The sequence below is a fragment of the Adiantum capillus-veneris genome, chromosome 5 (assembly GCF_014529385.1).
Source record: "Adiantum capillus-veneris isolate H3 chromosome 5, ASM1452938v2, whole genome shotgun sequence".
NCBI classification, from domain to species: Eukaryota; Viridiplantae; Streptophyta; class Polypodiopsida; order Polypodiales; family Pteridaceae; genus Adiantum; species Adiantum capillus-veneris.
The window spans coordinates 159,234,919-159,247,514 of record NC_140935.1 but is presented as its reverse complement, the minus strand read 5'-3'; the positions used below and the strand labels follow the sequence as shown (position 1 = coordinate 159,247,514).

At 38.1% G+C, this 12,596-nt stretch overlaps 1 protein-coding gene across 1 annotated transcript; it reads left to right on the top strand.

The window, feature by feature from the left end:
• Window positions 1-384: 384 nt before the first annotated feature.
• LOC147458412 (uncharacterized) lies at window positions 385-1,481 on the top strand. Its single transcript, XM_086511833.1, has 2 exons — window positions 385-710; window positions 1,118-1,481. The coding sequence occupies exons 1-2, from the start codon at window positions 385-387 to the stop codon at window positions 1,479-1,481; spliced, it is 690 nt and encodes a 229-aa protein (XP_086367959.1).
• Window positions 1,482-12,596: the final 11,115 nt, after the last annotated feature.

Genomic DNA, 12,596 nt, shown 5'->3' with positions numbered 1-12,596 from the left:
TCAGACCAAGGGCCAAAACTCACATGCACAAGGGGTGCTATATTTAGATGGCTACGAGCATATATATATATATAGCAAGGTTGGGTGAAGGGTTGCATATGCGGTTCCCTAGAGTCTTACACTGATTTTAGAGCTTAGGTGAGAGGGGCAACCATGGCAGGGAGGGAAGGTGTGGAGGTCATGGCCTTGCATGGAATGGACATTGCTCTCTCTCTCTCTCTCTCTCTCTCTCTCTCTCTCTCTCTCTCTCTCTCTCTCTCTCTCTCTCTCTCTCTCTCTCTCTCTCTCTCTCTCTCTCTCTCTCTCTCTCTCTCTCTCTCTCTCTGTTGAAGAAGAGCCGCAAGAAACAGCTCCTCCATGGCGTAATTAATTGAGGGCAAGGCTATGGGAACGAGTTTTGGAGGCAAGATTTATGCTCAATCGACCTGCGGGAGGGAAGATGAGACTGACCTCGATGAAATCGACCAAGCCTGTAGACTGCTTTTTGTCATTGATGAAGCTCAAGAAGCTTTTTTCGTACCCCTCTCCCCCTCGTGGTCTGTTTGTAGGGACACCATCATCATCGAGCTCAAACATCATCAAGCATTATTCCTTTTCCAAGTCAATGGGCACTCTAAAGGTTCCTTAAGGCTCACCCAAGGGGATTTCCCCACAGTGGAAATCGATCACGGCTACACGGGCTATGAAGGGCATGCCAAGAGCTTTAAATCGTAGGCCAAGGTACAAACTGCGACAACATGTTCGTGATTATAAAAATATCATGATATGATGCATGCCTCAGTTATCAATTGTTACATAGAGCAAGGCTCAATTCGACTCCAAGAAACTCGAATAAAGTGATTCATTGTCTGCAAGGCAAGGCTTGTTAAGCATAGGTTTGCATATCAAGGGAGTGTACTTTTTGAAAACATGAAAAAATTGAGTGGATTTGGCATGCAAAGGACAATGCAACATTGTCTTGATTATGAATCTCAGTGAGGACATGGTCCTCTAAAACCAAATTTCTTGAATTTCCTTGTACAAGGAGCAAGGCTTGCCATTTGCATGGGATCAAGCAGAGAACATCGACAAAACATGATCTTAAGATTTGAGATTCATGTTCTTTATGGGTTTGTAGATTTATGAATATTTTCATATGGCAAGATGTCTCCCAGAAGATTTTGAAAATTCCAGCACCAGCTCTTGCTCCAGAGCGGTCAAGAATCATCATGAAAAATTGGCAAGTACAAGCAAGGCCTGTGGCTTGTAGGGTAAAGATATTTGACAAGGCGGACCAGTTATTAAAGAAGCTGTCATGCAATTTTTCCTCTAGTTTGGAGTTTGGGTTTGCTAGGGCATGGCTCCTAGGCAAGTTATCTGATCTCAATGACATCAGAAACAGTCATGATCAACCCATTGTCGGCAAGAGTGATCTGATGGGTTTTCAAGGCAAATTGGCCATGGGTACATTGAAAGTGGCATTGGGCAACTCAGGTATGTAATGCTTATGTAGATACTATAGTTATTTTTTTGCTTCCCATATGACATCCTCCTTGACAAGGTCAAAAATCAACAATACATCACGATACATGTGCGACCTAAGGAGCACGGCTCCACAAATTTGGTTGTTGGCAACTATCTCTTTGATATGTCCTCCTTGCGCTATCAAGCGGAGGGGAAAAGCAAGGCTTCCAGGAGCTTGACTCCATATCTATGTATATGCATTGGGTGCATAATCACTCCAACCCAATGACAATTGGCCAAAGTGCAGGCAACATAAGTACACAAAGTACATTGAAAGCACAATCATGCCACATAATGCTACAATTTTTGAAGTAACCAATTTCCTCTCGCACGTACTTATTTATAGATTTCTTGAATGCTCAAAATCAGTATAGATTGTCCACCCAAACATAAAATGACCACAACTCATAAAGAACACTTAAATAATGAACTGTCCATAAATGTGATACCCTTTTGCATAACCCACAACTCACTCATGCTTTTACCACCTGTTATCTTAAATAAATAAGTGATTTTCCATTTTCATTACAAATTAAGCACAAAATTTAGCTTAATTACTCAAGCAAGGGTAGTGACTCTAAGCATCAACCCATGAACATACTAAATGCAAGAAATTTGTTTTAAACAACCACAATTGAATAAGAGAGAGTGCCAATTGTGATCTAGCATAGAGGGTATTAGCATGTGCTTAGCATATAGCTTAATTAGAGAGACCCACACAAGAGAGTAGATGAAAAAATAACTTGATTAATGCACATGAAAGAGAGTACAAGAGTGCCCTAGAAAAACATGTATTAGTGGTACCAAAAAGTGGTGTTTTAGGACAATTCTTTAATAGCACTTTACAAATCGCATTTTAATGTTTTACATGTAAAATAAACTAGTGTGCTATAAAATAAAATAGTGTGCTATATATCAATGGATACCTTTTGAAAAGTAGAATATAAAAAGGTCCAACATGTTCTGAGAATTTTTGTAAATGGAAAGAGTACTTTCAAAAAATGTTGAAAGTGGCACCATCAATACATGCTTTCGCCCACCCTTAAGTAGAGCAAAAGAGCATATCCACCTAAGCATAAATGACATCATGGATTTTTATCTCCGCCCTTGGGGAGATTGGTTTCAAGCAAGCTTTTTTGAGATATTCCCTAATAAATGCATCTTTAACAAAAAGCTCACTAATGAAGCGATTAGAGCAATCAGAGCAAGCTTTTGGGAGAGAAAAACGGAGAGATCTTTTCTCTCTCCCTTCTCTCTCTCTCTCTCTCTCTCTCTCTCTCTCTCTCTGCTCCCCCCCTCCCCCTTCTCCCCCTCTCTCTCTCTCTCTCTAAGCACGTGGGCGTAGAGAGAGAGAGAGAGAGGAGAAAGATATATATATATATATATATATATATATATATATATATATATATATATATATATATATATATATATATATATATATATATATATATATATATATATATATATATATATATATATAGAGAGAGAGAGAGAGAGAGAGAGAGAGAGAGAGATGGATGAAGAGAGAAAGCATAGCTCCCATTTGAGCTTGAGCTTGAGAGCTCTCTCTCTCTCTCTCTCTCTCTCTCTCACAAGTGGGAGTTTAGCTCTCACTTGTCCCTCAAGCTTCAATCTCAAGTGGGAACTTAGCTCCCGCTTCTCCCTCAAGTTCAAGCTCAAGTAAGCTCCCACTTGAGCTTGAGAGAGAGAGAGAGAGAGAGAGAGAGAGAGAGAGAGAGAGAGAGAGAGGTTATAGAGAGAGATAAATGAAGAGAGAGAGAGAGAGAGAGAGAGAGAGAGAGAGAGAGAGAGAGAGCTTAGCTTCCACTTGAGCTAGAGCTTGAGAGAGAGCTCTCTGTGTCTCTCCCTCAAACTCAAGCTTAAGTGGGAGCTTAGCTCCCATCTCTCCCTCAAATTCAAGCTCAACTAAGAGCTAAAGCTCCCACTTGAGCTTGAGCTTGAGAGAGAGAGAGAGAGAGAGAGAGAGAGAGAGAGAGAGAGAGAGAGAGAGGGAAGGAAAGAGAGAGATACACACATTAAATAAGATAGCAAACAACAATTTGGTAAAGAGTGATATCGGCAAGATCACCATCATCATGAAGACTCACTTTCAAACTTGTTTCCATGGGAGTGGCAATAGGTTTGCAATCCTCAAGTCCAAACTGACATAGCAATGTCTCTATTTAACTTGTTTGACACAAGGGAATACCATCATCACACTACTTAAACTGTATATCCAAGTAATGATGCAACAGCCCCAAATCTTTCATCTTGAAAGTAGCACTCAAATTAGCCTTAAATTCAGCAATATGTCTCTCATCCACATAGAGAACCACAATGAGAAGTACATCACCCTCATGCTTTACATATAATGTGCTTTCTATTGGACAATTACGAAAGCCTCGTTTGACCAAACGAGTGCCAACCTTCTCATACCAAGCACAAGGAGATTGCTTTAACCCATACAAAGCTTTCTTACATTTGCACACTTTATCTTCCTTTCCTTTAATGACAAAACCAAGAGGCTGCATTACATAAACTTCCTCAAATATGTCACCATTAAAGAAAGTAGTAACAATGTCTGACTAATGTACATCCCAACCAAAATGAGATGCCAATGCACATAAAAAATGACAAGTGGGAGCAAAAGTTTCTTCATAATCTATGCCTTTTTTATGTGCATAACCCTTTGTAGCAAGTCAAGCCTTATAGAGATCAATCTCACCATCCGACTTGCATTTCAAGTTGTAAACCCACTTTGTACCAATGGCCTTTTTGCCAGGGGTAAATCACATAAAATCCATATGTCATTTTTTATAAGTTCATCATATTCTGATTGCATATGACAGGCATCCAATTTTCTAAATTTTGTGCTTCATCAAAAAACAGAGGTTCTTCAACATCACATAAACCAGACACAACCAAAGCATAACAATCTGATGCATAAGATGCATGGCAAGGACTTGAATGAGCATGACTAGATAAAGGTGCATCCAATTTACTGTCACGCAAAGTATGCACCAACCATTTTGGTATACCTCTAGCCTACTCATTCTCAGCCCTTTTCTCATTAAGTACATCATGTACCTCTGCATCAGTAATAATAGGCTAATCTGTAACATTTTTAGAAACCCCCATAGGCTGTACATTTGCCTCATTGGAATTTACATTTGAACTTCCACCACTAAAAAGAGGCAACAAAGTGTCATAAATGTCATGTGAGCTTACATTATTGTCTCTAGTACATGACAACAGGGCTGAGCAGAACTTCGACAAACACACCATCCCATGAAACCAAGATACACTTTGTTTGTGGATGATACAACCTGTAACCTTTGCTTTCAACACTATAACTAACAAAAATACATTTGACAACCTTATCATCCAATTTTCTATGCCGAGTTTGTGGCACCAAAGCATATGCCAAATAACCAAAAACACATGTGTGCTTAATAGAAGGCTTTCTATCATGGCATGCTTCATATGGAGTCCTAGATTGCATAGATTTTGGAGGACACCTATTAAGTACATAAGTTGCACACATGATGGCCTCAAGCAAAAATGAATGTGGAAAAGCTTGACTTTTGACCATACATCTTGCCTTTTTCGTAAGTGACCTGTTTTTCCTCTCAACAACACCATTTTCCTGAGGTGTATACGACACTATACATTGGTGTTTTATTACACAACTCGCCAGAAATGCATTAAATTCATGAGACATATACTCCTCCCCTTGATCTGGACCGAGGGTGCCCATAGTACCTTTAAAGACATTTTCAACCATAGCCAAAAATTGTTTGAAGCACATAAACCTTTGGACTTTTCTTTAAGCGAATAAACCCATGCATGCCTGTAGTAATCATCAATGAAAGTCACGAAGTAAAGTTAATTGCCCAAGGATGGGGTTTGCATGGGCCCACAAACATCAACATGCACAAGCTGCAACCTGCATGTTGCCCTAATTGAACCATCCTTTGGAAACTTCAAATGTTGCATCTTACTCAAAATACAGCCTTCACAAACATGTTTGATAGGTGCTTCAAGAGGCGTCAAAAAAGCAACCATGTTAGATTTTTTCTAATGCAGCAAACTGACAAAATTCAGATGCCCAAAAAGTACATGCCAAATTTTTCCATCTGAAGTAGCCTTAGAATACACAACTGCATTTGCAAAATTCTATCCATACTTGTGGTACAAAGTGAGCTTGTACAGCCCACGACATAAAATGCTAGATGCAACAATTTCATCACCAAAACTGAGATCATGTATTGTACATCTATCATCCACAAATCCGACTACAAGACCAAGTCTAGCAAGTGCAGATACAGACAAAAGATTCTTCTTGATCCCAGGTACATACAACACATCAACAAGTGTAAAATAACTGCCATTTGCAACAATAAGCACAATCTTTCCAACTCCTTGAACCGAAAAGAGGCATTGTTGGCACAAGTGACTCAATTCCCATGAGGGACACACTCAAGAGAGGTAAACAAATCACGATGTGAGGTAATGTGCTTTGTAGCACCATTGTCAAAATACCACACATGTGAATATGCAGCAATTGACAAACATGCATTGTGGACAGAAGGATCATAAGTGTACTCTGCACTAAAAGCCCATTCTGCATCAACATCAACATCACATTCTCCTTTCACAGAAGACTCAACAATAGCTACATTTGTAGTGGAACCAGCCTCTTTCTTCTTATCCTGTTTGGCCTTCAACTTAGGACATTGCTTGATCAAGACATAATTTACTTTACAATAATGGCAACGCATCTTCTTTTTCTCCTTTTCATTAGAATTCCCAGATAAATTGCTGCTAGAAGAAGCATTAGGAACATGTGATTTACCACTCATAGAAGAACCATGAGAAGTGGCTACATTGTTGTTACCACCTTTTCTTTGAGAAACAATAAAGGCATGTTCACCTTTTCTTTGAGCATAAACAAAGGCCTGTTCAACTGCACACTGTCTAGTCCTGTTATTTTTGGAAATTGACTCTTGCAATGGAAATGTGCATAATGCATCAAACTTGACAACTTTTGGATTTCCTTGGTCATAAGTCTCCAAGTACTAGCAAAAGTATGGTAAAAATCTAGCAAAGCATCAAGAACAGTCTGCACAAGGGAACTATCATAAATGACTTTGCCTTTAGAAATAAGTTGCTCATTGGTATCCTTGACACTAGCAAGGAAAGTGTCCATATTATCTTCCTCATGCAGAATCTTCGACTCCAGCTCTTTATGCAACAATGGAATTTTTGCCTCATTGTGACTTGCATAAAGAGCAGCCAGAATATCCCAAGTTTGTTTTGTAGACTTTGCTGAACGAATGTGAGGAGTAATAGTGCGCTTCACAGAAAACACCATCAATGCATGAGCCTATGCATCTTTTACATCCCAATGAGCTTGCTCATCCGTAGGCAAAGCAACTCTGGCAACAACAATCCTGCCACCAAAACCTGTAACATCCTCAACATTGCCTACATCCTCAGAACCAGGACGTACATCAATGCCCTGCACAATATTCCAGACAGTCTTTGACACAAGGACATGTTGCATCATATATGCCCACATAGGATAATTGTCCCCATCCAATCTATCCTCAACAGCAAACATCAAACACATCTGTGTTGCTGTCAGCCATAGAAAATGTTGCACTTGATGTGAAAACTGCTCGAAAAGAGGAGAAACAAAGCAGGTACAACACGTGCTTTATAGCACAAACTGTAGGACTGTAAGGGACATATTATGCATCGAAAAAAATTTCACACAAAATGAAAAAATAGCCTTTGCAGTACTGCCTGTAGTGGAAACGAAGGCCGAAATGAGCCTGAATAAAAAATATGAGTAGACCAAGCTCTACGAGCAATCTCGAAGTATTTTTTGACCTGCTGACTCTTGTCAAAGGTCACAAAAATTGGAGAAAGTGAGCATGTGTCTGCTGGAGTTGCTAGCGACTAAGCCCAAGAGGATGCAACCTGCTTCGATACCAATTGTTGGAATTAGTTGCAGGAAAACACACATAGCTTGGAGAAGATGAAGGAAGCTCAAGGCACACAACAGAGATTGTATTACTTAGTGTTGAATGGAAAGATAAGATAGCTGTAGAGTGATGGGTGTTTTTACAATGCACGGGGGAACAAACCTACTAGTGAGGGAAAATTTCCCCGACGGTCCTAAGTGTGTTCACACACATCACTACCACATGTATATGGTAACAAATTCATGAAGGTGTTCCAAAAGTATTACCACCCTTTTAACACATTAAAGACTTTGAGATAGTTGTGGAGGGATTAAAGAAGTATGTTAGTTGGTGGAAAGAGCACTTGCAGGAGAAATGAGACAAAAGTGAGTTTGCTAGGTGGTTCAAACTAGTCCTCATGTACTAGAATAATATTATACAAGCTATGCAAACCCCTGTGGCAAGAGAAGACACTTTATTTGATAAATTTTGGCCAAGGAGTATATGTGAACAAGATCATCCTCTTGACCTTCCATTGCAAGATAATCAAGATGCAAGACTTAATGTAAATGAGGGTCACTATTGTGATCCAATGCGCAACAAACCTATTGAGGAGTTCAACCCCACTCTTGATGTGGAAAAGGGAGACTTTGTACTTGTGCAACCTTGTGATGCAAATTATCCAGTTTGGCTAGGAGTGACAACAATAGATGCTAATCAAAACAACGTGTCAACAAACTACCTAAAGATGCAATACCTGGCATCGATTTCAAAGAAGAAGAATGCAAGTGATATGGATATTTTCAAGAATTTTTGGAACAAATACCGGTGAGAGAACATAAATGATCCTCAACGCTAGGAAGACATTAGCTATATCATTTGGGCATGGAAGACAGACGGTGGAGGAATTCCTAAAAAAATTAAGATGCCAAAGGCAATAATCCTCAAGGTCAAAGAGAGTCAAATGAAATTTGATGAATATGAGGCACGATCAAATGTTAGTGCAAATAAGGAGGTATGATCGCTTAGCATTGACATTTCAGCTTTGTAATTTTCTTGCAATGCTTCAACTTAGTAGACTCATTATTAGAGTCATTATCAACATTATAATCTTCCAAAAATATCATTAAATACGAATGATTTTCTTTTCAATTTATTCATCCAAGTTTCTCTTGTAACTTATTTTTTAATCGTTTTGAAAATGAAGCATGTGTGGTGGAAAACTTGACTTTAGGTAGGTGTGTGTGTGTGTGTGTGTAAACTATCATGTGCAAACACACCCTAGTGTATAGTTGGTTGTTGACAACACACACTATTAGATCTTACATGTTCATTAGCAGCCACTAAACATTCTACCACATATTTTTTGTGTGCAACAACCTAGCACAATAACACCTCACCTCAAGTCCTTGTAACACAAAGAAGTGTCCCAAATTTGCACATTTTTCCCTATTTTCTTTAATTTTTTAAGTTTATGGTTTGAATTTAAATATAAATTGTACGCTTAGTTTTAACTTTGAAATTTGAGTTTAGGTTTAAGCTATAGGTTTACATTTAGGATTATGATTATAAGTTCGCATTTGTAATTGTAAAGTATAGATTAAGTTTACGATTGAACTTTATGTTTTTTTGGTAAATGTTATAGTTTAGGTTTAAAGTTTAGAATTGGATCTACAACTTAGGTTTATGTTGTGGATTTAAGTGCAACTTAAGTTTAGGATCTCATAGTTGTAGATTTAAATGCAAGTTTATGCTAAGGGTAATTGTTGCATGTTTAGAATTAAATTGTAAGTTTCGATTTTATGTTGTGATTTTAAGTTTAAGTTTACAATTATAAGTGAAGATTTAAGTTGTAGGTTTAAGGTTAAGTTCAAATTTGTAAGTTTAGTTTTAAGTTTACAGTTTAGGTTGTACATTTAAGTTTAGATTTTAAATTTAGATTGAAGATTATATACAATTTAAGTTTGCATGTGTGGTTTTTAGTTTTGGTTTGTGTTTTTTATATAGATTAAGGATACGTTTAAGTTTAGAATTTTGATTTCTAGGTTCTAAATTTAGGTTTACATTGTATGTTTAGTTTGGGATTTACGATTTAGATCATAGGTTTAAGTTTAGATTTAAGGTTACATCCAATTTAGGTTTATGTTTATGGATTTTAGTTTTATTTACATTTTTTAGTTTAGGTAAAGTTTACAGTTTATAATTTAAATTTATATTGTAAATTTAGTTTTAACTTTACGATTTAGAATTATGTTAAGGCTTAGGTTATTATTTAAGTTAGGATCAAAGTTTAGATTTACATTGTAGGTTTGATTTTAGGTTTGCATTTTTTAATTTAAGTTTAGTTTACTATTTTGGTTTTAAATGTAAATTTTGTTGTAGGTTTACGGTTTAAGTTGTAGGTTTAGGGTTAGGTTGTAAGTTTAAATTTAGAGCTATGGTTCAAGTCTAAGTTCTAAGCTTAAATTTAGAGTTATGTATGGTTTAAGTTTGCATTTTTGAGTTTGTGTAGTTTACAATTGACAATTTAGATTGTAAATTTAGTTCTAGGTTTACACTTTAAATTGTAGGTTTAGGTTTAAGTTACAGTTTAATTTTAAGTCTGCATTTTTAAGTTATGGTTTACAGTTTAAGTTTAAATTATAGATTTGGTTTTAGGTTTACCCTTTAAGTTGCACGTTTCCGGTTAAGGTTACAGTTTAGTTTTAGGTTTGCTTTTGTATTTACGATTTCAAATTGCAATTTGCATTTTTGAATTTAGGTTTCTGGTTTGTATCTTTAGGTTTTTGGATTGTGTATTTCATTTTAAGTTTATTAGGTTTACGACTTGCATTTTTTGAGTTAAGTGCCAGTACAAGTTTTCGGTTTGCATTTAGGTTCAGGTTGCAGGTTTAGATTTGCATTTTAAGTTTACAATCATGATTAGGTTGTAAGTTTAAATTTAGGTTTAGGTTTTTTACATTAGGTGTACGTTTTGAACTTTTGGTTTCTAGTTTAGAGTTAGATTGCACGTTTATATTATGTTGTATGTTTTAGTTTCAAGTTTGCATTTTTAACTTTCATTTAGGTTATGATGTTGGAAAGTTTGCGGTGCAACTAGGAAGGTGTTGGACCTTTGACTGTGAGAGTTCGTGACTTAATCGTTGACAAAAAGCACTTATTCAAAGATAAAAACAAAGAATAAATGGACGCTCCACTCATTCACCCTCCTTGAGTTCTTGGTCGAGGCCATTTTATGGATCTTGGGCCCTTCCATATACAAGCCCAGGTGCCTTTTTGAAGAGAGAAAATCCTAATTGGAGCCCTCACACACTCGAGTACATGGTAGAAGTGTTAGACAAGGGGAATTAGAACCTTGGAGTCCACCTCCCAACCACCCACTATATAGCATGGCTCCGAGCCCTTTGCCCTAGTTGGACTCCCGTTCCACACTGCCTAGCCCGGCCTTGCCCTTGTCTAGTCCGGCCTTGCCCTTGTCCTGACATTAGTCCCCCCTTAAAGAAGAGTTTTCGTCTTCGAAAACAGAAGTGGGGAACTTCTTCTTAAGAACACTAATGTTTTCCCAAGTGGCACCTTCCTCAGGTCAATCTTTCCACTTGATTAAGGCTTGTTGACATACATGATGACGCGTACGTAAATCATGATAGTCGAGAATGCGTTCAAGTTCATGCGGTAAGGTAAGAGGTTCAACGAAATCAACCAAAATCTGCTGGTCAATGACATTGTCGTCTGTAACCGCTTATGTAAACAGCTTACATGAAACACCGGATGAATACGAGAATGTGTATGTAGCAACAATTTGTAGGCACGATCACCTACTCGCTTGAGTATTTTGAAAGGCCCACAATATCGTGGAGATAATTTAGGTGTTGGCCCAGTTTTCAGACTTTCTGAATGTTCTGGCACACGTAAAAGTACTTCCTCCTCTTCCTCGAAGGTAACTTGCCGACGTTTCTCATCAGCGTACTTCTTATACTGATCCTGCGCTTGTGAGACATTCTGATGAGTGAGTTTTAGCATATCCATGTGGTCTTGGAGAAAATCCTTAACCTGTTGGAGCTTTTCAGTTGCCAACCCGATCGTAACAGGTAACCTAGGTTGAAAACCATACATGAGCATGAAAGGACTAAATCCAGTTGTGACATGCTTAGCACTATTGTAGGCAAACTCAAGAATAGGTAAATATTCTTCCCAGTCTGACTGTTTCTTGCTAACGTTTGCTCTTAGCATATCCTCTAGCACTTGGTTAACTCATTCAGTCTAACCATATGTTTCTGGATGATCGGCTGTACTAAGGTTTAGTTGTGTACCCAATTGTTTGAACACAACCCTCCAAAATGGACTGTTAAAGTTGGGACCACGATCACTGACAATGTTACTTGGCAAACCATACAACTTGTATAGATTGTCCACAAATAGCTTGTCTAGTTCTGGAGTCTTAATCGTTGATTTGGTTGGAATAAACTTACATAGTTTAGTCAACCGGTCTACGACCACCCATACCGAGTCATGACCTCATACAGTGGTTGGTAAACCTACAATAATCCATAGAGATACTTTCCCATTTACCATTGGGAATCTCCAAAGGATGTAAGAGTCCTCCTGCTTTCAGGCGCTCTGCTTTATTAACTTGACATTTTTGGCAATGCAAGACATAAGCTTGAACAAATCCATGTAAACCAGGCCAGTAAAATTATCGTCGTACGAGAGCATAAGTCTTTCTAATACCCAGGTGCCCTGCTCTTGGACTATCATGACATTCATAAAGAATTTGGCACCGAATGTTTGTGTCCGTCGGTACACAAACTCTCCCCTTATGGAGTAGGTACCCATTGTCGATGGTGAAATGCTTCCATTGCTGTAGTTCATCACTCGATAGAGGAGAACCATGTGTGGAGGTTAACGTTACACTGCCCTCATGGGAGTGAGAAGGATCCCTCATTTGTACATGGCTCCACACTTTGGAATATGCTTCATCATGCTCATATTTTCCCTTTAGAGAATCCAAAGACGACTTGAATGAAGTTACAAAAAAATAATATGCAGTATATGCAGCAGAACTAGCAACTGTCCCTTTGTTTCCCAGCCTTGCCCTTGAGCCACAGACTGGCTTGGCTTGTC